Source organism: Medicago truncatula, chromosome 8 (assembly GCF_003473485.1).
Source record: "Medicago truncatula cultivar Jemalong A17 chromosome 8, MtrunA17r5.0-ANR, whole genome shotgun sequence".
In the NCBI taxonomy this organism is placed as follows: domain Eukaryota; kingdom Viridiplantae; phylum Streptophyta; class Magnoliopsida; order Fabales; family Fabaceae; genus Medicago; species Medicago truncatula.
This window is the reverse complement of record NC_053049.1, coordinates 16,800,765-16,827,976: the sequence shown is the minus strand read 5'-3', so window position 1 is coordinate 16,827,976 and position 27,212 is coordinate 16,800,765. Positions and strand designations below refer to the sequence as shown.

At 32.9% G+C, this 27,212-nt stretch overlaps 3 protein-coding genes across 3 annotated transcripts; 2 read left to right on the top strand and 1 right to left on the bottom strand.

The window, feature by feature from the left end:
• Positions 1-1,895: 1,895 nt before the first annotated feature.
• LOC25501138 (chlorophyll(ide) b reductase NOL, chloroplastic) lies at positions 1,896-9,464 on the top strand. Its single transcript, XM_013589743.3, has 13 exons — positions 1,896-2,139; positions 3,110-3,178; positions 3,815-3,876; positions 3,973-4,059; positions 4,619-4,686; positions 4,764-4,812; positions 4,892-4,977; positions 5,412-5,469; positions 6,314-6,364; positions 8,548-8,598; positions 8,669-8,710; positions 8,970-9,080; positions 9,259-9,464. Exons 1-13 carry the CDS (start codon positions 1,896-1,898, stop codon positions 9,304-9,306), a joined length of 1,026 nt encoding a protein of 341 aa, XP_013445197.1. The 3' UTR covers positions 9,307-9,464.
• A 3,312-nt stretch (positions 9,465-12,776) lies between these two features.
• Positions 12,777-19,506, top strand: LOC25501137 (probable inactive leucine-rich repeat receptor-like protein kinase At3g03770). The gene is made up of 7 exons (XM_013589742.3): positions 12,777-14,452; positions 14,858-14,988; positions 17,073-17,313; positions 17,410-17,612; positions 17,718-17,764; positions 18,520-18,631; positions 19,105-19,506. The coding sequence occupies exons 1-7, from the start codon at positions 12,928-12,930 to the stop codon at positions 19,360-19,362; spliced, it is 2,517 nt and encodes an 838-aa protein (XP_013445196.1). The 5' UTR covers positions 12,777-12,927; the 3' UTR covers positions 19,363-19,506.
• Positions 19,507-22,665: 3,159 nt separating this feature from the next.
• Positions 22,666-25,720, bottom strand: LOC11409779 (cyclic dof factor 1). The gene is made up of 2 exons (XM_003628097.4): positions 25,458-25,720; positions 22,666-24,317 (listed from the first exon to the last, which is right to left on the bottom strand). The coding sequence occupies exons 1-2, from the start codon at positions 25,599-25,601 to the stop codon at positions 23,142-23,144; spliced, it is 1,320 nt and encodes a 439-aa protein (XP_003628145.1). The 5' UTR covers positions 25,602-25,720; the 3' UTR covers positions 22,666-23,141.
• Between the last annotated feature and the right edge of the window lie 1,492 nt (positions 25,721-27,212).

Genomic DNA, 27,212 nt, shown 5'->3' with positions numbered 1-27,212 from the left:
ACTCGTGACAATCTTTTACGACGAAATATTCTTCATCCGGCAGCGGTCTCTTGCACGGCTGGTTGTGACGTGACGGAAACAGCGCGCCACCTTGAGTTACATGATCATCACAAGCATTTCTGTTTCATGGCGGGACTTCCTAGATGCACTCATGTTTTTATGCAAGGAATTTGGTATTCTTGCGCTTGGGTTATTTGGCAGAATCGGAACAAATGCATTTTTCAAAACGAGCCTTTCGATTCTCACGGTTTACTAGACAATGTTAAGCGTTATTCATTTTTTTGGATGAAAGCAAATTTTAAATACTGTAGTTTTAACTGGTATGATTGGTGGACTCACCCGCTTCTTTGTATGGGGGTCCTTTATTGAATTATTGTGATTTGTGGTAGGGTGGTGCCTGTGTTTGGGCATTTTGTACTTGTAAATATTTTTCGAAATTCCACTTTTTGCACGCCTTGTGCGGGGTGTTATAGCCGGTGTTATTAATATATATCATTTTAGCTTGTGCTAAAAAAAAAAAAATATGGACCAAAAGTTGTGATTGTAAATTTCATAGAGACTCAAATGAAAAGTGTATATTTATAGTGACAAAAAAATAAATTTAACACTATATGTAATTAGAGTAAAGTAGGGGAATTCAAAATCACAAATCTATCGAAAAAGATCGAAAACAACACAAAACTGCCAAATTTGAATTTGTATCGAACCAAACCGAATCACATACATAAATATCAATACTTATTTTTCAATTACAATAATATATCGCTTTAATCTATTATTTGTTGTTTTCTTTGAGTAAAAACTTAGAAGTTAACTATTATTATTTTACTATTTCAAACATTAACTATTATTATCATTCATAATTGTTATTTTTTTAGTATAGTATAAGTTATTTTTTGCATCAAACCATTGATTTTATCATAAATTTAAAATATTATTTTCAATAGATGTTTTCACGAAATTGTAATTTGAATATTCAAAATCCAATCAAAATTATTCCGCATAAAATTGGGTTGGATCGGAGTTTTTAAGAAGTCATCCAAGCCGAACCGCATTACGACTATTTAAATTATTTGAATCGAACGAATTTTTGGTCCATAACTGATTCAAACCGCACTACAAACACCCCTAGATAATAATATTTGTATCATTTTTTTTTCTTTTTGATGGTTAAATTTAGGTTAGGTCCCTCCATGTTTCTTTGTATTTTCTGTATTATTTTATATTATTTAACCCTAGTTTAAATAAAGGTAAATTCTTATTTACAAATGAACAAAACTGAGTGGAGATGACACATATGAATTATTATCAATTGACTCCAATCAAAATAATTAATTTGTCTTTCACTATTATGTTATACATCCTTAAAAAAAATAAAAAATAAAACTATTATGTTATCCAGTAAAACATTGAAGACAAATAAATAATTTTCATTGGTGTCAACTTAGATGAATAATCATATCCTCCTTTATTAATATAATTGTCATCTTAAAAGGTATAATCGAAAAGAAAATCAAACTATCATTATACATAAACAAAGAAAATGTTAACAAATGTTTTTTGATAAAAAAGTTTAAACTAACTTTTTTTTATGATTTATACATTCAAAACATAAAAACTAACTTTTTGTAAAAAATAACTTTTAAAACGTCATAAATAATACTTATTATTCTTTTTTTTATCAAGTAGTCTAGTGGCTAAATGAATAAGTAGGATGTCCGGAGTTCGAACACCGACCCCTGCACATATTGTGCATTATCCCTTAACAAATGAGTTAGCTGATGGGGACTAAACAATACTTATTAATAATCAAAATTTGAATGATTTTATCCGCAAAAATAAAAAGAGTAAATAGAAGAAAATTGGAAGTGTTGAGGCTGTAGCAGTGAATTGGCATGGCATCATCAATGGCTTCCTTTCAATTGCTTTCTTCTCATCAGCTTTGCATCTCTCCCTTCTCTCGTCTGCCTAAATTCAACACGACATTTACTTCCTGCACCCCCAACAGCAACAATAATAACCGCTTCTCTCTTTCTCTCACTAAACCAACTTCTTCATCCTTTCTCATCATAACAGCTTCTTCTAACGACAATACCATGCTTCCTCCTTATAACGTTTTGATTACTGGCTCAACCAAAGGTCTTTTCTTTTTGGATAATTTAAATTTATTTGTATTTATTCTTTGATGGTTGAATGAAAGTGTTAGTATTCAGTGAGTGGTAAAATCTTGATATGTACATGGTTATATCCTATTCAGATGTAAAATAGTTGAGATAAGATTAGAAATGGCAATATTAGATTAAGAGTTCAGGTAACAATTTAAGTCTGTTTTGGATTGTTTTATTTTTTAGCTTATGCAAAACAATTTTTGCAAATAAATAAGCTTGTATGTATTATTCATAAGTTTGTCTAAGGTAGTTCATGAAAAAACAGCTTATGAAGATACAATTTTCGTTAGTGATAACTTATGAATCAATATAAAAGTTTATTTATTTGCATAAGCTATTTTGAATAAGCTCAAAATTAAGTCAATCCAAACAGAAACTTAGTGTATGTTTGGTTCTACTTCTAAAGAGGCCAAATTTGATTTTAAGTTGTAGAATTGATTCAGACATGATTGGATGCTATCGAGTAGAATTGATTTTGCCTTCAGAGTTGATTGTATTTGAAGCTAGAATTTGTAGTTTTTAATTTTAGAATTGATTTTTAAACACAAATTTATTGTTCAAATCACTTTTACATGAATGTATTCAAACACAAATCATTTTACCTTCAACTCACTTTTAGTCTGAATCAATTCTTGTCACCGTAGAACCAAACATACACTAGAGAGAAAACCTGTAGATCTTGTAGTAAGGAGAGTATATTAGATGAAGGGTAGTGAAATCACTAGATGCACGGGAAAACTTAGAAAAACTATAAGAGAAACGATTAAGAAGGATATAAAGATTAATGAGTTGGACTGAAATATAGTTTATAGTTTGATCCATGTAGCCGACCCAATTTAGTGGGATTAGGCTTCGTTGTTGTTGTAACTTGTAAGTTTTGCTTGCACTTTAGTTGCTCATTTTCAACAATTACCTTGAATCATATTTACCTTATGATTTAGGGATAGGGTATGCTTTGGCGAAAGAGTTTCTAAAAGCAGGAGATAACGTTTTAGTTTGCTCAAGATCAGGTGTGGATAACTTCTTGGATTTTCATTATGTTTCAACTATGCATTTGTTTATTTGTTCATGCTATATACTTCAATATCACTTCAAGTTATATGTATATCACTCTGCTATCGATTCATCAATGATTGATCTTTCTGTTAATCTTTCCCTTGGTTCCTTTGGATAAATTATCAATTTAGTTCCTAAACTATCCAAATATAATAAATAGTTCGTAAAGTATATAGAATCCGTCAATTTCGTCTTTGATCGTAAGATATTTGGTGCTAAATTCACAGTTTCCCGTTTCCATATACTTTAGGAAGTAAACTTACGAATTTTATATTCTATATGAACTACCTTTTTTTTCATAGTTTAGGGACTAAATTGAATGCTGGTTTTATTTTCTTTCTATTTAAGTTATGGGTTTTAGGAAAAAAAGGGAGAAGAATGAAAACAAATATGATTTCGGTGTAATACGATTGATAATGATTTGATACTAACTTGGTATAAAAATATAAGCACCAATCACTTTTGTGTTATTGTTTGTCTCAATTTACCTTGTGAATTATGACTGAGTGGTTGGGATTTCACAGTCTTGTTTATCTCATTTCCATGACTTTGTTTTTGTTTTCTCTATATACCTTGGTATTCATTTATAGATGAAAGGGTAGAGACTGCAGTCAAGAGCTTGAGAGAAGAATTTGGGGAGCAGCATGTGTGGGTACCTCCTCTTGAACTTCTATCTTAGTAGAAACCCATCTACGATAAATATATCACTCGTTTTTATGTTCTCATGTTCGCATTTTGTTTCTTGCAGGGCACTACATGTGATGTGAAAAATGGAGAGGATGTGAAGAAACTAGTTTCGTTTGCTAAAGAAAAACTGAAATACATTGATATATGGGTACTAATGTCTGATTTCTTTTTCCCATTGAAATTTTTATTTTGCAATATGAGTAGAAACTTTTTGCGAGGATTTAATTGGTTCTCATTGATAAACTCATGGTTTGATTGATCTACTATGTAAGCTGACGATCTTAGCGAAATTCTGGCCATCTTATTTTCGTAGTTAGATTCACAATCATCATCACTTACACTTAGCATCAGCGATTTTCCTTCCTTCTCCCCTTTCCCTTCAATTCTTACACTGTTTATAATTTGAAATTGTCTCGTAGCTATATCATTGTTGTCAATTATGGCCATGGTGGATCGTGGTGGAGGGTTTTTTGATAACAGCCATGGCCAATTTGTTACAGATTGCTGCACCATGGCGTTTTATGGTGAATATGGTCGCTTAGAGTGATGAATTTTTGGCTTTCCACCATTATCCACCATCCGCATTTGATAACACAAAGCTATACCAATATTTCATTTGTTTTAACTCCCTAATCTTATTGAATGTGTTTGTTAAAATATACTTTACTAATTCTTTTCTTTCTCGGCCTATGCTGAGAATGGTGTAGATCAATAATGCTGGATCAAATGCGTATAGCTACAAGCCACTTGCCGAAGCATCAGATGAGGATCTTATGTGAGTCACTAGACCTTGCACCCTAAATATCATTCTTACATTTTATTTCTTTGAAATTCTTAATTCTGTGCATGCAGTGAGGTGGTTACAACAAACACACTTGGCTTGATGATATGCTGTCGAGAGGTAAAATATATTCTCATGTAAGAGGCACTGTAAATAAAGTAGGTGCTCTGTTATGCATGGATGTTTAGTTTCTATTTAGGCAATAAAGATGATGGTGGGCCAACCTCGCGGAGGTCATATTTTCAATATTGACGGGGCAGGTTCAGATGGAAGACCAACTCCCAGGTACTTTTTGACTTTATTGAACTACTACATAATTAGTTGATTGGGTGCGTATTCCTGGTTATGCTTTTTGATTGTTTCCGTTTATCTGTTATTGTCTTCTAGGACAGATAGCCAAATTACACATGCCATACTGAATCGTCTTTTGTTGATTATTTGGTTAACCATGCTGTGGTCTTTTGTGGTTTAAATGATTTAACTCGCTTTTTGATGAAAATCAAAGGTCATTAGTTTTTTCTTCAGTTTATTTATTTTTTATATTCTTCACCAATACGTGCAAAGCCTATGAGTTGGTATTTTATGGGTGATGGGTGTGTATTGAAAGGTAAATTTTGGATGATATCCAAAAATGCACCTTAGATTCCATTATATATTGCAACTTTATCAGTAGTCTTATACATGCCATGAAAATTCTTGATTTCTACCCTTTTTCTTAGGTTTGCTGCATATGGAGCAACAAAGAGAAGTGTGGTGCATTTGACAAAGTCATTACAGGTTGGTGTTTTAGATGTAAAATGTTAGCTAATTGCATCCGTATCTTAATTTGCATATATTCATCTGATCACGTATGATCAAATCTGTGTATACAAATGAGAGAAGAAAATTAGGGAAATCTCAACAAATGTTTTTGGTAATCAAGTCAGATTTCTAATTCTATGATGTTTCATACTGATTCTTTCTTTTTTTGACCCCTACCTGTGATAATAATTGAGACATCATCACAGTTATCAGCTTGATCATGTTAAAAGGATGCTACTTTTTGAACTAGTATATGGAAAAGAAAAGACACATCTAATCCTACAAAAATATTTCTTTTCCTCTAAATGTAATTCTAGTTGTTTAGAGAGAAATGAGTTTATCAGATAAAATTCCTGAATAATCAATGTAACTAGAATATAACTACAAATATTACGTATTTACAATGGTTTGAGTGGAACTGAAATTGGATCATTTAAGGAAGGTTCCGGCTATGAGTCTTGTGGATAGAAGAAAAAATGTGGTTGGGAGGGGAGGCCAAAGTAAAGGTGGCCATATAATTTTCTCATTGGAGATTAGTCATTAGCAAAGCTGGTGGATAACACGGTTAACAATAAACCTAATCAATAATCAACCTACTTAGTTGACCTGCAATGCCATACAGTTTCTTCAATAGTATAGTTACATTATTCCACAAAAGAAAAAGTAATTCCTGCTTACTGGATAGATGATTGGCATTTCTAGCAGTTCATCAAAGAACTTTGATTTTTTTTTCTTCACATATGACATGTATGGTGTGCAGTAATACCAATTTAATGTATCTTGTAAACTTTAGTAAAACAGTCTTCTTGAAATTTCACAGGCAGAATTGCAGATGCAAGATGTTAAAAATGTCATGGTTCACAATCTTTCGGTATGTTTTGACTTATTTATCCTTTGATGATGTATAATAGGCATTTCTACATGGATTAAACTTCTGTCTTCTATAATATAAGCTGTTATAGTTATTTATTCGTATGATAAATTTAATAAATCTGGCTACAAAGAATTAGTAATTTGGCATAGTTTTTGTTGTGCTGAATGATTCCAGTCCTTATTAATTACGGTGTTAGATCTGATGAACCCCTTCACATTTACAGCCACATTTTCTGAGTTACAGGCCCAACTCGCAACGAACATATTCTGAATGAACTTTAGTGAAGGAACTTTAAACAATATTATGTTAGCTTTAGTAGTGATAAAAATTATCATGCTTATCCAATTAGGTGAAATAATGATGTTTGCCTCATCCATTTAAAATATAATAAAGGGCCTGTTTGGTATCATAATATGTTCTGTTTTTTATTTCCTGTTTTCACTTTTAGTTACAAGGCTGCCACCTTATTTCGATTTCTTTCTTTGTTTTATAAACGAGGAAGGGGAAGCTATTATTTATTAAAGGGAAATATTGGCCATTTTATAATTGTCCCCTCCCCTAGGAGATTCAAACTCCACCCCTTGAGGTTACAAGGTCAGGATATTACTACTAAGCTAACACCCCATGGATGAAAAAAAATCTTTGGAAACAAGAAACAAAGTGAAAACAAGATAATGGTTTGTAATGAAAAGTGAAGAAAAAAAAAGTTTTCTCAAACCTAACAGACCCTAATGTTGAGAAACTTTTAGTAATATAAATTACGAGTTGATCTATATTAAAGCGTTGGAGACGAAGTGCAGAGTTTTAGCCGTTGATTGAAAAACCAACGATTGATATTACTCCCTCCGGTCCTAAATATAAGAGAAGATTCTTTTTTCAAATTCATTGAATAAATGATGTATTTAGTTCATATTATAGTCTAGATACATAGATTATTCAATGAACCTAAAAAAAGATTCTTCTCTTATATTTAGGACCGGAGGGAGTATGATACAATACATACATATAACTATGTGAAGCTAAAATCTCAACCGTCGATACGTCATCAACAGGCACAACTCTCCACTGTACCCTCTAAAGTACGTACCTCATTTTGGAGGAAGCAAAACTAGCAAATTAAGCTTAATACTTCTGACCAAAATATATTGATCTAATGGAAACAGTGATGTTATTCGACTGGATCCCTAATCAATAGAAAGGCCACCCATCTAGGAAGAAATACTGAAATAGTTGGATTATTTAGTGGCATAAATCAGAGCCTAATACTTCAATTTTGTACTGGTATGTTAGAAATCATTGTGGGAGCTATGTAACACTAGGTTTCCCTTTATATCGTGATGGTCTGTGCCGGTCCTGTTGCAGAATTTTCATCCCTTGAACAATAAAGTGGTTTTGAAGGTCTTGTTCAAATATAAAAGATCAGATGATACCTGAGATTAACACACTGTATAGGCAGATCATATGATAAAGAGGAGTGTTATTTGAACAACCAATTTGGTGAAAACTTATTTGACAACCATACTTTACAAAGAAAAAAGTGGTATTGGCACGGAAACCATAGCAATAGAGAGATAAAGTAGAAAATAATGTGAGTATGAGAGAGAAAGTTGTTGCAAAAGTTGTCACTAAATGGATGTTCAAATATCATTTCTCTATGATAAAATACACATGAATTTGACATCCTGAAAAGCTGAGTGGCTTACTGCCATTATTATTAACTTTAATTGGTCATGCGAGCTAATTAGATAAAATTTTAGATGACAAAATATACCTCTTGTTCACTAGCTTGAGTGATTTAATTCTTAAAAGGAGAAAGGCTTGAAGAAAAACTTGGGCTCGCTGCATCGAAGAGAATTATGGTAGTGGATCTTAGTGGAATGTTAAAAATGTGCAGTCATCAAAACCAAATCCTTCTAACCGGAATCCATTGCCAGAAAAGTTTGATTTTTTAAACCCATGTTACTTACATGGTTTTCTTATTTATTTATGGTTATTTACTTTGTTCTGATGTTTTCATCATTTCACGTTTCACCTTAAGAAAACATGACTTAAGAATAAACATCTGGATGAAATTCCTGTGAATCTTTGATGGTTAATGTACACTCATTTCATTTCATCTCAACTGTTAGAACTTAGAACCTATTTTTCTCTTTTTACCCTCTTCATTTTTGGTGTTACAGCCTGGAATGGTTACAACAGATCTTCTCATGTCTGGCGCCAATACAAAACAGGTAAATATGCAATTATCTTATTTCTTCGACTTAGTTTTGTGAACTGACTTGACTTCTTTGTTCGTTGCAGGCAAAGTTTTTCATTAATGTCTTGGCTGAACCAGCCGAAGTGGTAAGTTTTTCATAGCAGGGAATGGCGATAGATAGACATAGCAAATGATTTGTTCATTCATGTTTCATAAATTTGTAGCTTTTGTGAATAACTTCATGAAAATAAACTCAAGTGGGAAAATGGTATAGACTATAGATCCGTAAAATATTTGAAGTGAAGTTCTTCATGGATTACTCGAGTGATTCAACTCCTCCAAAATGTTAACCTGTTGAGTGAAGGAACATTATTACATTTCTAACATATCTGTGATGATTCGCAGGTTGCAGAATACTTAGTTCCAAACATTAGATCTATCCCTGCCAACAGATCAATGAAGCCGACATACATCCGGTTCCTCACTGGTTTGAAAGCTTATTCCCAAATATTTTCAGTTAAGTAAAAGTCTAATCTTTGGTAGTCTAAATCTCATACTTGCATGCATCGTCACATTAGTTTACCCGTGCCCACGTCCTAAATTTTCTTATATCATGGGGCTAGTGACCAAAACATAATCTAGCAATTTCTGTCATGTTCAGAACTTAATGCCTTATTTTTTTGTTATCATACAGAGATTTGCATTTGGGGCAAGGAGGAACCGGTACATTATTGAAGATTGAACAGCATGAAAATAGGTGTCATGTTCAATTTTTGTCCCCTTTATGATTTTCTCTATTATTCTTCTCCTTTTAGTAAAGATGTAATCAACATATATACTATATACATTATTATTCAGGAAAAAAAATCTTTGCTCTAAGTGGTGACAAGACTTTTTACCTTTATAGTATCGATACCTCTGATTGAAAGTGTGTCCAACACCGACACCCTTGATCACATTCAATTAATTCGTTTTCTAAAATAATCATCGGTGTCAACATGTCGGTGTCAGTTTCAAGTATTTTTATAGTTCTTTACATTAATAAACTGACTTCAACTTGGTAAATAAACTAATGCATGAATAAAGAGAAATCTTAATTAAATGTTGCATAATACACTTTGAGAATGCAGTTCAGTTTCACTGTTTTTGAAACGTATTGTATACTATGGGAGAGAAAAGCTCCAAAAAGAAGTCACGGGTGAAATTTTCAGTGACAACATAGAATACCAGGTTCTTGTGAATTCCAAGATTCCTCAATAATTGAGATGTGGGTCTCCTTTTAGTTTTTGGTTTTGGATATATAATTTGATGGCTAGCTAAAAATTAATTTGAACAACTAAGCATAATATAACAACTTATATAATTTTTTTTAGTCTTTGTATGAATTCTAATAAAAAGCTAAGATAAATAAATCAAGCACAAAACTTAATAATCCGAAACAATCCGACTAGAGAAAATGATATTGTACCATATGAATACATATGTGGATTTAACAGACATTCATTAACTACAAAATTTGACCAAGATAAATAGATAATTATATAAAAATAATTATATATACAAGACTATAATATAACTTGTCAAAAAAAGACTATGATATATATTTCAACATATCATATATAACCTTATTTACTAAACGTACAACCTTATTTTCATCTATAACCCCGTCTTCATCATTCTCTAGGTTTTCAACTATCACCACATCATCATCTCTAACTATCACATTACCTGCAACACGACTAAGTTCATATGTGTAAATATCTAGACTTTAGTCAAGATGTAGGAGGAATCCGACAGCCATCTTCATATATATATATATTTATAGTAAAAATTATGATGATACATAAACAACAAAAATATTAAAAACAAACTAAAAATGGAAATTCCAAAAGCAATGTTGCTGTCATAAAGAAATTGACATTAAAATTCTTTTAGTAGGTAAACAAAATAACAATAATCATTGAAAATTCACACACATAAGTAGATATATCGGAGTTCAAACTTTAGTCACGATGTCAGACCTAACGATTTCGACATTTTATTCGATTGAGTTAGAACTTGTGGATCGATGTTCACTCTTTTGTAACTAAATAACACATTAATATATCTGTGGAAAAAATAAAAACACATCAATATAGGCTTGCTTCTCTTCTTTTATTTTTTATATGAATTTAATTTTTGTTGTTATTATGTAAGTATTGTTTTTCACGAGAACATTATAAAGCAGACCCGTGAGGTTGGGTCCCACTGTCATTTGTCCCTTTCATTCATCAGCCATAATGTGACACTACATCATATTTTGGCATCACACAAATGTGTCACGAGCTTAACAACATTAACATACCCTCTGTCGACTATTATGTACTTTTCATAGTGTGATTCGTAGGTGGGTGCTGTGGACTTCAAACCAATAGTATATACATACTATATAGTAAATATGGGCAAATTCTTAATTAATTTTTTTTTCGCACCAATTTCCAACCCATTAAAGGTAGACGACTAATCCGACTTGTGTGTAAAGACATGTGCACTGATCAAGCGTTGTTCCCCTATAAAAAAACTTACACTGATGTCCTATTCAACTTAATCTATGTTTGGTATCTATGGTAGAATCACGACGATCCACTGATTCTAACGCACTCACCATAATACCAAACTTACATTTATAAAACTTAGTTAAGTTCACTAATTTACTGTCAATTGTTTGCAATATTATAACTTAAAGTAATCAACATTGAATTATGTTTGATAAGTGAAAGTATATAACATATAAAAAATCAATTATGACTCGATTAAAATGACACTTTTGGCATCACGTATGCCACTTTTTAGTTACTAAACAAAAAACTTTTATGTGTGTGTCAGCCTGTCAGGTTAGCATTCCACAATTATTTTATTAAAATAGTTAACACAACGTGAATTCAGAATCTCAAGTATTTTACTGTTATTCCATCTTTTTCACTTACACTATTTTTTCAATTTAAAATTTTCACTTTTAAAAAAAAATGGGGATGGAGAAAATTATTAAAAATAGTGGCATTAATGCTCAAATCCGATAGGATTGAAACTTTGTATTACAAAGTGAAGCTCTAACCATTGAAAATATAAATTTTCACTTCATTTATCATTTCTTAAAATAAGTGTTACTGTTACTATTTTCAATCTAACAATAATTATGTATTTTCCAAATTAATATTATGTTAATGACTCTCAAGTTCATTACATTTTATGTGTTTACTTACAATGGTTAATGTCTACAAAGCAATTTTTTCCATAGTATATATATATTCAAAGCAATTTTTTCTTAAAATAGATAAATTAAATTTAATCATGAAGAAGGACCACACTATTGGGTGTCTAAAGGAGACAAGACAAGAGGGGAAAAACAATCCAAATTTCAGTGAGTGAGATACACAACAAAAAAGTAGACCATTTTAAATTTATTTATTTTTGGAGGAAGAATACACCATTTTATAGAATATAAAAATGACATTTAAGAATTTGTATATGTTGCCATTACTAAGTGCTACCAAACTAACTGAAAAGCTTTAATATCAAAAGAAAGTAGATTGCAAAAAAAGGGTAAGGTTGGAATGAGAATAGGGTCCTAACATTAAAGCTTATGGCTTTTTATTCCCTAGTACATGAAGTGTAATCCCATCTCAAAACTATTGATATAGTGTGAGACAGTTTACAAATAATCAATTTTCTTAAAGTATGCATATGATTAGTCCGCAATTGTATTCACTAACACTTGATTAAAGACATTCGAGTATTCTACAGTGACATATATGGTTACATATTATTATAGGTTTTCAATATAATATTTGTATAGACGTGTCAGTGTCGTGTCTGTGTCAATGTTTAATAACTCTCGGACTTCTATCAAAGATATTCACAAAAAATAGCATAAACATATGTTTATAAGTGGGAACAATTCTCACCTCACAAACCGGTTTTGTGGGATTGTGTTAGGTCCAACCACAATTTTTAAGATTGTATCAGAGTATCTCCAAGATCTGTTGTTTATGTCCACGAACCAGGTATCAGAGCCTTACATCGAACAAAAATGACATGAACATGTGTTTATAAGTGAGGGTAATCATCATCTCACAAGCCGAGTTTGTTAGGTTGTCCCAGACCCAACCACGATTTCTAAGAATCCTAACAAAAAAAATCATCACAATACATACAAAATATATGCAGGAGAAAGAACCATGTGTGAACAGATAGTTAGTTCATTCATTGGTATTGAATGAATGGCAGAGACTGCAGCTTGGTCCTATTCCTATAACCTAGGTTCAAAACCTGTGTAGTGTACTTATTTATCCAACTCTATCTTTTTTCTCCACTTGAAGAAATAATGGCAAAACCATTTCCACATTCACAACACCTACTCCTCTTCATCTTCTTCCTTTCCACCATTCATCTCTCACAACAGTTACAATTTTCTCAGTCTCAAACACTTTACAAACTTCAAGAAATTCTTGGCTACCCTTCATCACTAAAAACATTAAGCAGCACCACAGATTTCTGCAACATTGAACCTACTCCATATTTAACACTAGTGTGCTATGAAGAAAATGTTACACAGTTGCATGTTGTTGGAAACACCAATGAGTTCACCTCATTGCCTCAAAATTTCAACTCATACACACTCTTTTCAACACTTTCCACTTTATCAAGCTTGAAAGTACTCTCTTTGGTTTCACTTGGTTTATGGGGGCCACTACCTGAAACAATAGCTCAATTATCTTCACTAGAAATACTTAACATTAGCTCAAATTACTTTAGTGGAGAAATACCATCTCAACTTTCACATCTTAACAATCTTCAATCATTAGTACTTGATGATAACCATTTCAATGGTCAAATTCCAAATATTTTAGGCTCACTTCATGGTTTAGTTGTGCTTAGTATGAAGAAAAATTTCATTAGTGGAAGTTTACCAAATTCAGTGAATGATCTTGTTACTCTTAGAGTTTTGGATCTATCAAATAATCAGTTATTTGGTGAATTACCTCATTTTCATAAGTTGGTTAACCTTCAAGTACTTCATTTGGAAAATAACACATTAGGATCTGATTTTCCTTCACTTCCTAGAAAGATAGTTTCACTTGTGCTTAGAAACAATAGCTTTAGGCTTGGTATACCTTCTAATATAAGTTCTTTATATCAACTTCAGAAATTGGACCTTTCTTTGAATGGTTTTGTAGGACCGTTTCCACCGTCTTTATTGTCACTCCCTTCGATCAATTACCTTGATGTTTCTTCAAATAAGTTCACTGGTATGCTTTTCAAGAATTTTTCATGCAATGAGGATCTTCACTTTGTGAATTTATCTTCAAATCTTTTGAAAGGTGAACTACCTAGTTGTTTGAGACCAAAAACGAGAGTTGTTTTGTATGCTAGGAATTGTTTATCAAATGAGAAACAAGATCAGCATAGTTACAATTTCTGCAGCAGTGAAGCTTTAGCGGTGAATATCTCGCCTCATCGACAACAGAAGCATAAGGGAACAATAAGCAAAGCAGTAGTTGTTTCATCAAGCATAGGAGTTGTTGGATTATTGATTGTTGGAGTTGTTATCTTGGTTGTAAATCAGGTTCATCGAAAAAATGCTACGAAAGAAACTTCATTGTCAACATTGGAACATGTTATTATTAGTCAGATAAATAATGAAGAGAAAGTGAAAAGTACTGCAAGGTCTATAGTGGAGTATTTCAGCAGATGGGTTCCTGATAAAAATGTCATGAAAAATCTGACAAGATCCATAAAGAAACATATAATGAGCCGATTCAATAACAGACGCCTTGTGAGGGCGCCTTCAAGGTCCATAATAGAACATGTATCATCATTAAACACTGCAAAACTACTCACTGATGCAAGTAAATCCACAAATCCTTTGCTTTGTTTGTACATAACTTTAATTCTGCAAAAATGTGTTTATTTGGTTTTGTTTATACTTTATATGATTCTAAGGAAATCAGAGTTTCTGGTAGTATTTTTTGTTTCTGAACATATATGTGTCGAGGTATGACAAATATTTTAAACTTTGGTTGAAGAAAATTTTGGTTATACTGCTGCAGTAGATAGGATCAATTATAAAAAATGTACACATCACCTATGAAACACCGACATACATATGTACACCAGACACGATAGTGGCTTGTCGACACCAATAATAATTAGAGACGATTGAGTTCGACTCAAACCACATGTGTCGGACACCTAACACACCTTTAATTTGAAGTTTTTGTGCTACATAGTCACTTTGTATTCTTTGTTAACAGGGTGTATATCTGAAACAATGAAGATGGGGACTGGTCTTCCTGCATATAGGACCTTTCCTTTGGACCAACTTAAGGAAGCTACAAATAATTTTGATGCATCAAGTCTCATAAGTGAAGGTCCACTTGGTCAGGTATGTATTCGAAGCTATAAAGGTTTATATAGAATCATATTTCTCTACCAAATATTTTGCACCATTACCTACAAGAATATAATATGTTAACTACACACTTAAATTTAGAAACTGCATACTAGAATCAAATATGTCAATAATATGCACGACATAAAAGAATAATGTTAGTAGTAATTGAACTTCATAAATATTTTTGTTAATAAGGATATTTGGGTGAGTTACCTAATTATATGACCAATGTCTGTGTATTGTCTTTTGATGTGATACATTTTAATCTCTAGAATGAATTCTGCTGCATACAGGACACGAAGGTGTGTTGGTTCAACCGTTTTTTTTTTTTTGCTTCTTGTCATATTATACTTTTTCTTACTTCTTAAATAATTTTTAAATTTTCTTTATTTGTGATCTGGTTCAACCATGGTTGAATCGATGGAACCATGATCCGGAGGTCTCACCAGTTCGATCTTGATGTAAGATTTTTACTGTCATAAAACTATTTACACGTAAGTATAATAGGATCGTTTCCGCAGGGAGTTGCGTATTTCATAAGCATTTTCACAATATTTATCACATTAAGTGTTTGGGTATAAATTGTTTGTTTGTGTAAAACTATTTTAACTATTCGACATAAAAGTAAAACGAGACGAGATAGGGCTATTTCGCTTGGGGTTAAAGATATCAACCAAGCGTAACAGCTGCAATCTCTCGATTAAATAACGGATTCTGCTTTATAAATGATATTATCACAATCACTCGACAACATCATTCGTGTCCAAATGATATCGTTATTTCTAAGGATCGTTTAAATGTCAATTTCTCAAACATTTAAACAATCACAGAGTCGATTGGATCGTTTAATCGACGATTTCCCAACCTATTAAACGACCCAAAAACATTAAGTTCTAGATTAAAAGTGATTATCAAATATTAAAATCTATGTCTAAAGTGATAACTTAAAATAGATTGTTATTCTATTTCTTAGATCCAAAAGTATTTGTCAATATCATTTTGAATCTCAATAAAACATTAAATACAAGAATAACAACAATAGTGAATAAATAAGCTAGAACCATATATTAAAAGATCAAGAGTTTATATAATAGCTTGTTTGAATACCTCAAAACCCACAAGGGTAGATGTAGCTACATATGTCTATGATAGCTTTGCAAAGGATGAAGAAAAGATGAAGATTCCATGCCTAGACTCATGATGTCTCAACAAATCTTGGGTTGAATCTACTCTTAACTACCTTGCTTTGTGTTTCTCTCTCTAAAAAGCCCTAGCCTCTCTCTAAAACCAGAAAAATGTCAAATAAAACAGTAGTCCCCTTTGGAAAGAGAAGGAAAAACTATTTATATGGGCTAAATTCGTGAAATCTCGCTCAAGCGAACTGCCTGAAAATCCCACGTTGGCCAATGAAGTTACGCCATGTGGACCTTATCCCCTGAAGATGTTGAGTCTCGCGTAAGCGAGCTGGAAGCAAACTGAGAGCGAGTCCTGAAATTGCTCTCGGCATTAATCTCGCGTAAGCGAGTTTTCTTCAGTCTTTGAATCTTTGCTTGCGCGAACCGGAAGTGAGATGGAAAGCGAAATTCCATTTGCGCTGGACATTAATCTCGCGTAAGCGAATTTCCATTTTCCACAAGCGAGCTGAAAGTGAACTGGCTGCGAGATGTTGTGTTGCTCCCTGGAACTTTCTCGCTTAAGCGAATGGATCTCTCTTAAGCAAGTTCTGCTTGGCTTGGAACATGGTTACTTGGTCCTTGCTTGCCATTCTTGCACAACTTGAGTAGAGTAAGGCATCGAAAGCATAAATGCTTAAATTACAACAAATGATTTATTTTCTTAGATAACTTGCAAAACAAGTCACTAATATGCCTAGATTAACGCATAAAATATGTTACTTTTGAGCACTTATCAGATCTCTGGTCTGATTTTTATAAAATTATTTGATACTTTCCTAATGTATGAACTGGATGGTTTTGTCATAGTTTTGTATTGTTTTAGAATCTATAGTTCTCCCAACAATTGTGCATATAATTCTTAGAATCTTTATAACTCATTTTCCTGTACTATGATATCAGATATATAAAGGGGTGCTCTCTGATGGGATGCATATTACCATTAGAGGAATGAAGATACGAAAGAGGCACAGCCCTCAGGCCTATATGCACCATGTTGAGTTGATTTCAAAACTCAGGCATTCACATTTGGTTAGTTCACTTGGTCATTCTTTTGAATGCAACCAGGAAGATTCAAGTGTCAACACTATTTTTCTCATATTTGAGTTCGTTCAAGACAAAAGTTTAAGAAGCCGCGTCTCCGGTAATGAAAATTTTCCACTACAATCTTCCTTCTAATATATCTTGTATGCCAGAAACTTCAAAGAATGTGTTTTCTAATAACATTTTGTTTCGATAGGATCAAACGGAGAAAAGCTTAGTTGGACACAGAGAATAGCGGCCACAATTGGAGTAGTGAAAGGCATTCAATTTTTGCATACAGGGATAGTGCCTGGACTGTATTCAAATAATCTCAAGATAACTGATATTCTTTTGGATAACAATCATAATGTTAAAATAAGCAGTTATAATCTGCCACTTTATGCTGAAAACAAAAGAATGGTAAATGGATAAATATCAGTTTGTATATGCTCTTCTCTTCCTACTAAAATATCTTCAATTGTTTATGATATTTCTCGGTATAACTGTTTTCGTATAAATATTCAGGTCAGCAATGGAACTTCTCCTGCAGTAAAAGGAAATCTCCAAGCAAGGTAAAAAATTGTGCTTCCTTGATATTACAATGTTACCAAATCTAGTAATCATATCTACTTAGAGAGAATGAAGGTATAGAAAATTTAACACAGAATGACTTGATTTGCTACCTTTAATGGCATAACTTGGTCACCCTAGTTTGGAAATGTTTAGGTTTCAATATCTACAATTACGTGGACATGTCACATAACCTATTTCCAAAACCTTGTGCAAAGGATGCCTTGATGATTTCATATAATATAGTTATTTTTACTTGACATTAGTTGAGAAGTATTGAGTATGGCTCGTCGTAGAATTTTAGGTTGGGTCTAACTCATCCTTACAAAACCACCTTGTAAGGTGAGGGCTGCCCAAAATTTATAAACACTACGCATGTCGTATCTCTAGGTAATGAGGGACTAAACCACCCCCTCACACACACACACAATGAAGATGTTGGAGGTTGCAATGAAGGCAGCCTAAATGTCTCAATTAGGTGGGGGGGGAGGCGCAATGAGAGCGGGATTTCCAACAGCTCGTATTTGCTGGATCGCAGATAAGTGGGCGGACTATTTGTAATCTGGACCATATTGTATAAACTAAGTTTTGTACTTTATACTAGAAAAACTACGATAGACACGCTGTTGTCAGAGACACAGGCGTAACTAGCCAAACTCCGATCAATTGTTGTGTTCTGGTGTGGTTTATTTATTTGTTTACTTTAAAATCGAATTTGTTGCTTTTAAAAAGATGATTACACTTATTATTTGTGCAGGATAAACGACGGAGACAAGAATGATGTCTATGATATTGGGGTAATCTTGCTAGAAATCATTCTGGGAAGACCAATAATGTTCCACAATGAAGTTGGAACATTGAAAGATCTTGTGAGTATTACTTTCAAGTTTCTCATTTGCAACTAAGCAACTTTGTGAAATTTATCTAAACATGAGCCAAGTTATAAAACCCAACTTTTCTGTTTTATTAAGCACAAAAGTAAGTAAACTACCACCTAGAGAGTGTTTGGCAGAGCTTATTTGGACTTATATTATAACCTAAGCATTTCTATAACTGTTTGAAAGAGCTTATGAAAATAGTATGAGACATGTCTAAAAGTTTAACATAACTTGTTTTCTTTAGCTTCTCTAAATAGCTTATTATCGTATGCTATTTTCGGCTTTCGATGTAGAAGCAACTTATACCAAAATGCTTATACAATAGGGCTGCATTCGGATTGTGTTATGAACAACTTATCTAACCTTATCCACTAGTATAAGCACTTGACATGATATAGTCGATAAAGTTGTATATCTAGACATCTCCTAATCCTAACGGTGTTTTATGCGTTGTCTCGATGCAGTTACATGTAAGCATAAAAACCGATGATATAGCAAGAAGGAGTATTGTTGATCCATTTGTTCATAAGGAATGTTCAGATGAATCATTGATGAAAATGATGGAGATATGTGTAAGGTGTCTTTCTAGTGAACCAAATGAAAGACCTTCTGTGGAAGATATTCTTTGGAATTTACAGTTTGCAGCACAAGTTCAGAATTCATGGAAAAGAGAAACAAGTGATCATAGAGACTCACCTATATCATCCTCAAGAGAGATATAAGGTTACTATGAAATTTATAGGGTGTATGCTACTTTGTACAAAATGTTTCATTTTATATATACATAATATTGTATGAGCATGATTAATTATCACAGTTTTAAAATTATCTTTGTTACCAGAATTCACTAAATACTTGTTCATCAATTTTTCCTTTTATTTATATTTTTTTGGATAATCCTTTTATTTATATTTGTTGATTTCATTTGTTGGCTTTCATTCAATTTCTGAATGCAGAAACCAAAATCATGCCTTTTTTTGTGAGTCCCTTAAGAATTATTTATGTGCTACACTTTAATTCATTTCAACATAATTATCCATAAAGTGATTCTCCTCCTTCTAGAGTCAACGATCTGGAATGGACAAGTTCGATGAGTAACCGGTGAAAGTGCTCGGGCAAGGTACAGGTTAACACTCTGGCACCCAAGTCATTGAGAGAAATGAGGAGAGTAATGTTAAAAAGGTGTAAAATGTGATCGTACCTTGGGTGTGGCGCAGAGCCACACTTTTATAGAGGAGCACATTTGTATGACTCTGAAACCCGTCGAGAAAGGCGGAAGTCTGTTAGAGATTGTATGAACGGTCCAAATGGATGGAGTTGCGCTTGTGCTGTGAAGCACACATGAGGTCTTATGTCATGCCTTGAGTGGCGAGGATTATGGATTGTTGGACCGTAATGTATTGGACCGGCAATATGGGCTGAGGCCCCTTCGAGAACATTAACTATTGATTGATAAACAAAATTGAAAATGAGTTACAGTTTCATTTCTATAATAATGCATATATATTGTGTAACAACAAATAACGTACAAAACATTTATTTTACATTCTTCAGACTTTCTTTTGTTCATGAAGCAACGGGAACACTTTAGAAAACTTAAAGAACAATGTTGATTTATTAATTGAACAAACAAGGAACTGTGTAGTGACTAATACTAAAAGTGCTGCTTCATAGTATTTTCAAAAGATTTTACTAAAAAATAACATTCATAACATATAATTAAATCAAAATTTTCCAAGCTGCAGAAAGTAAAATCTGAAGGTTTCTAAGTATCATGAATTGTACTTGACATTCTCAACTGAATTAATTCAAAGAATCAAGATAGATACTAAAAAACAATACTAGATCCTCTATATCCGCTACATGGTGCAGCAATAGTAAAAATCATTAAATCTAGAGAGTGAAACGAAACACTCTAGATTAATCTCTTTTTCTGATCTTACATTATTTATCATTGGTCCCTGAATAATAGACATGACAAGCTTTTATAAAAAAAGTACAACATGTCAAACTTCTAAACATTGTGGCAAGAATGCTGATAGATATTTTGGCAAGTGTACCAAATACTATCGAAGTAGTAAAAATATCGTTCCCACGAGGACTGTGTTAATCTCAATTCAACAATAACGTTAATATTTAGGATGTGTAAATTATTTTAGTGCCTGAGGCAGTAGTTTTGGTTTGCATAAAATTAAATAACAGAATATAAAGATAGTTTTGGAAAGAATAAGAGAGAGATGAGATCAGGTCTTTCGAATCATCTATGTTCCCCTAATTGGTATACTGCACCTATTCTTATGAATGATTTTCTAGTTCCACGATAGTTAACAAAATAGTCCTAATCAATCCCTTGAGTTAGGACCCTCTTCTCAAACTACAGCCCCTAATTCCTTAGGCGGTCTAATAATTCTCGAAGGTTTAAAGCACATTAACCTAATATCATTAACAAACGATTATCCATTCCTAGACTAACCCTGTTTATAAGAACAATTCAATTCTGTCTAAGTAGAAAGCTATGGTAAGTAGTCATTCATTCTCACTAAATCATATTTATATTTGATCAGGATATAAAAAGCATTAAGAACAATTGAATTGAATAAAAACTAGATTGTCATTCACAATAAATAGAGTTTCACAGCAACATGGTTCAATTAGGGTTACAAAGAATCATCTCAGACCTAATCTCTAAGAGATTTAGCTACTCATAATTGAGTTTACAAATAGCATAATCAATAGTGGAATCAAAACATACGTGAACTGATAGAAGGTTGAAGAAATCGCCCTCCTAGCCGTCTTTAGGTCTCAAAATCGCACTTTGCTCTCCCCAAATCGTAACCCTTGTCTTTGGAATAGACTTCAGCTTAAATAGGCACATAATTTCGCCTAAAATCGTGACACGATTCTCCTTGAATCGCAAATCACTGAATTAGGGTTTCCTCAGATCGTGCCACGATTATGCCATCGTGACACGATTTCTTCAATGTCGAAGCTTGATTTTGGTCTTCTAAAATCGTGTCACGTTTTTACCAAATCGTGACACGATTCTCTTCTTTGTATTTTCTTCAGTTTTCTACTCTTTTGCTGCATAAGTTGCCTTGTGAACTCCAATTTGTGATCAAACTACATATAAAAAGACTCTAAAAATAGCGAATGACGGACTGTCATCAAATGCTTTAAGTGCCACATTAGCTTGATCTTCCACGGGGAATAATTTGGACTTATTTATTACTTTTGAATTGCTATAGTTTTACTCTTTGGAAACATATAAAATTTGCTTACCTTTAAAGTCAATACCACTCGAGTGAGAGTACAAAAATCTACTCCACAGCTGTTACTGAGAAAATGTTGGCCCAAAAGTATATGCTACGTTCACCATGCTAAAAAAACTCTGTAGTCAGGTTGCTGATAGCAAGAATAGGTGAGTTCTTCAGTGAACCACCTTCATAAGTGGATCACCATGGACTAGTGTTTAAAATTATCAGGAATTCCAACGATAGTCAACGATACTATTGAAAAATAAAACACATGATCCTTTTCATATTTACGGCTAAGATGGTGACTTGATTGATATCGGTTCAATAGGAGCTACATATTTATTTTCCGTTGTTTTAATCAAACCGGTTTCAATTAAGTCACTATTTCAATCTTAAAAATGAGGAGGATCATTAACATCTATCACTAAGAAACGAGTATGTCATTGTTGGAGTTTTAATAAATTTTTAAGTACTAGACCATGGTGGATCAGTTATGAAGGCGGTCCATATTAGAATTCCTCAATAATAACATATATGATTAACTTTGTACCAAAAAAAAAAAACATATATGATTAACCTTTTTTTTTGTAACTTTTTTTTAAGTCACCAAGTATCCCTAGTTGAATAAACAAAAAAAAAGAAAGAAAACATTGTCTATGATGCTCTAAAATATTCATTAATGTCTTAAATAAGTTTCTACAGTACCTGATTTTGATTAAGATCAATGTTTGACTTCACCTGTGTATAAAACACAGAAATTTGCTACAGAAATTAGCCAGAGCATTTTCTTTTATGTTATATAACTAACTCAAGAATCAGTGTACACTACATTTGGAAAAACGAACAGAAAACAATGAAATACATTCCTAAAAATTATGAAAAACAATACACAAAGAAGTGAGCGTTGCGCACGAACTCAAACTCAAATGAGCTAATATCTTGATTGCAACTGCTTGGAATCCTAAATATCATACCTCAAAGTCAGGATTTAACAACTTCCATGACTCTTTATTCTAATGAACTTGAAGCACAAACCCTCAAGTCTATCTTACCATGAAACTATTCCTGTCGCAAAATTGAAATTCTTATTGATCAGAGAACAAATAAGCTTAACATTCCCTCGTGGTTCTTATCATAGCTATCTTCTTAAACATTGAATACATGGAATTAGCCATGACAGCGATGTACTTGAAGGAATCCTCAATGCCTCATCCAACAACAAATGTTACTAGGACTTGGTTAGGATATTACACGCTTTCCTGAAAGGATCCGGAGCGAGAGAAAGCTGCAGGGTTTGCTCTTAGAATTTGATTATCGTCTAAATCACGAGAACTTGCATTTGACTTAGGTTCAAATGATTTAAAAACACTTCCTTTCATAATAGGTTTGTTCTGTTCAGATTTTGTTCTCAAAGTTGACCATATAGAACTCTTAGCAGCCTCTTCTGGATCATTAATTCTGATAGTTTTCGGCACCCAAATATTCGGCTTCATTATATCTTCTTCTTGTGTACTTCCATCTCTACAATGTTTTCCTAAAGTTGGTGAAGATGAAGGGGATGGAATTCCGTTGAACGCAGATCCAACTAACGATAATTCTTCCATTTGGCCAACCCAATTTGGCATGCAGCCCCAATATGAAGGTGTCATCGGTACTTCTACTGTCATCATGGTTGCAGGACTTGAAGTTATGTTATCAGACTTAAATGCCACTGGATTCCAACATGGATAAGTCCATGGAGGAGCAGAGTAATAATGAAGCGAATGTAAAGGAATTAAGCCATTGCATTGTGGTGTCAAAGTCAAACCAACATGCTCTATTCCACTTTCTGAATACTCCATTTCCCCGGATTCAGCAGCTCTCACAGAAGAGCTGGAAGAGTTCTCAATATCCTCTTTGACAGTAGAAGAGTCCATTTCAATTTTTCTATGGCCCTTGAGATTTAACACAGTTTCTACTGATTCACTAAGAGGAACTTCCTCCTTGGAATCTATGTGTATGACAGGTACTGCATCAAGGGTAACAGGAACTTGACAATTCTGCAAAGGCGATTGCTTATTTCTACGCTTACCGGCTCCAATAGGAACATTCCTAATTACTCCACCAGCTGTCCAATACCTCTGACAATTTTTGCAGAAATGCCTTGGTTGGTTAACATTGTAATTGTTGAAATAGCAAAACTTTGTCTCCAAACTATTGCAACGAGGACATGGCAGAACCTTGTCTGGCTTCTTGAAAACTTTCTCTTGATTGTCAGTATCTCTTTTGGCAGTCTTGTGTTCATTAGTTCTGTGAACCGCTTTGGTCACCGGTTTCAAAGTACCGGTATTGTACATGTTTGGAATAGCATTAGCATCTTCTTGTGGATTAACTTGTTTGCTGGAAACTTCAACATCAGCATTAGTTGATTCTTCAAGTCCATTCTGCAATTGAGTACCAAACTGTGTCAGTTGACATACATTAAAAAGACAACTTGCATCTGGACCAAAAGTTATAACTCTTTGATAGTATGCATTTCTATCGGTGCTGTCAATAGTGGATCGCCGAAAATATTGACTTATTCAAATTAGCGGCGTAACAGTTCTATGGCACTGCTATTTGACAACATTTTGTACTAAATAATGTATCGTGGAACAAAGATAATTTGTTCAAATTCTGCTACGCTATAGCCACTATTTGATTTCTACACGTTAAAACTATATACATGAAAAACCCACAGATTAAACAATACCAAAAACTCATGGTTTTACTCTAGTGAAGTAATCAAACAGTTAAAGAATAGGACAATAAGAATCAAGTTAAAATGCAATCGATCTTGAACTTCTAACATAACAAAAGTTCAAAAAATCTCTTTCGCCTGACATATTTCATTATTTTTTTGGGTTAATCCTTCGGTTCCTAAGGAAAGGCGTTCCAGTAATCCAGAGTTCGGCCGAAATGTAAATAAAGTCTGACCAATAATTATTCTACTGAAAAATCGAACTCAGATTCCCACGAACGATTCGTACTTAGTAGAGTTCATTAATAATTTGAACTCAATTACTCGGTCAACCATACATATTCCAATGATACAGTAAACAGAACACACCTCAATTAATTTGGTTCAATTTAACATTTTCCATGTCAATTACTGGTGAAACAGTTGAGTCCAACTTAAAAAACCAGATTCAAACACTAATAATTAAAATTGAACCCTACCACTTATTTTCTATAGTAACACTCAAAAGTCAAGTCTCAGTACCTTCAAAACAAATTATCAAACAACTTCATATACTATACCTAGCTAGAACATAAACATTTTTGAGTTATAGATATGAATAACAAAATCAAAATATTCATTATTATAAAAGTATATACAACTTAGAACTATATATGAATAAAAAAATTGTTTTTATATCATAAATAGCATCTATATCCATTCAATATGAAAAATAAAATTCTGGGTTTTCATTTTTTAGTATAAAAATGCAAACTTTAGCATTAAGTAAAGTGCAAGCCAAAAAAATATGTAAGAAAGATAAAAAGGTGCAAAAAAAGATGAAAAGGAAAATGAAAAGCATGACCATGATGGATTGTTGATGTGGAAGAGAGTGAATCTGTGAATCTGTGGTGTGAGTTTGGTTAATGGGAGTATGAATTTGAATATCACTTCCAAAAAGCTTGATTGAAGGATCTTCTTCTTGTTGTTCTTCTTTAACATGGAACATGCCTCAAATGGAACAACTTTGTAAGTTCCTTAGGATGGAAAAAGAAGGAAAGTGGAAAATGACTCAAAAAAGTCACTAAAGAAGAAAAGATGGCGCAACATAGAAACAAACAAACAAAGAAACCCAAAACCATGGGAATGTTTATTATATAGATAGATGTAGAAATAATAAAGTCAAATGAAATTGTTTGTAAAATCTAACTCGATTAATAATGTCGAAATTGTTGGGTTGAATATTTTATTTATGTTTGAATTTGGGATATTGATGATGTATTTGTAAATTTTATTAATTTTTATCAAAACTTTCACTTATATTTACCACTTGATCTAACTCAAATGAAATTAAATATCATTATAGTGAGTAAAATTAAATAAAAAAAGTCTTATGCACGAAATAGTTCATTTATATTTCGATTTAATTTTTGTTTTTTAATCTCTTAAGTTAGGTAAGACAATGTGAATATATATATATATATCAAGAATGATGTTATATATTGTATGTAAGTACTCTTCTTTTTTTGGCATGCAAAAATTTAAAAAATTAATCAAATTTAATTTTAGTTATAAAACTTTTCATTGAGAGTTTAGGTGTGTAAGATTTGTTGGATTAAGTAAGATAAGATGTATATTTATCACGAAAAAGAAAGGTTAGGTGGGGGTAGGGTGCTAAAATTTTAATATTGCTATGATATGAAAGTGATGTTGAAGGTTAAAAGCGAATTAAAGTGGTTTATAGTTTAAGTTTTCGTCTCATAAGTATGGGTTAGAGCGGAGCGGATAAAAGTTAAGCTTCACATGTGAATTAGGTTTTTCTTGTGAAGAATGTTTGGAACCTTATAGACAATTCTGACGACCTTTGGTGTCGATTTTTTCCACATGAAATGTGGGTGTAATAATGATCTCCTGGTGAGTACCAGTGCACAACCTTATAATTCTCCTCTTTGGAAATCCTTGATCAGTATCTTTTGGTTATGGATATTCTGAGTCCTTCGAGCGCTTGGGACCATGATTTCCTTATAAACAATTTGTCATTTGACACTTTTAGCTTGTGTTTGGTTACCCAGTGGGCCACCGCTGCCTCACATTTGCAACTCATTTCATCGTGAATTTGTAAAGCTACTATTTGTAGGTTCTATCTCAACGCTACTTTCTACTGTGATTTTGCCTTTCATCAAACACACACTTAGTCAAATTCTAACTCTTTCAACGCCTACATATCTAACAATCGTTACACAATTGAGTGTGTTGGAACCAATATCCACCATTTTATAGTTAAAAGTGATTATTCTTTGCGGTATCAAAATTGTTTGGCTGTAGAAGGTAACTAAAAGACCCTTTGAAAATAGCATGACCCACATCACATTCAAACATTTATTTGGTTGCCAGCCTATGGGCTCATTCTTACTAACTTTGCATGAATAAGGTTGGATCTCTTGTACTTTCCCTTGTTGTAGAAATGGAGATGAAATTGTTTGTTCATGTGATTCGTGATTGCATTCATGCAACATAATTCCTTCTAATTTTATAATTAATTTATTTTATTTTGATAGTAGAGGTTGGTTTCTCAATAACCTCAACATGAAAAAGGGATAGAACAAACATATATATACAC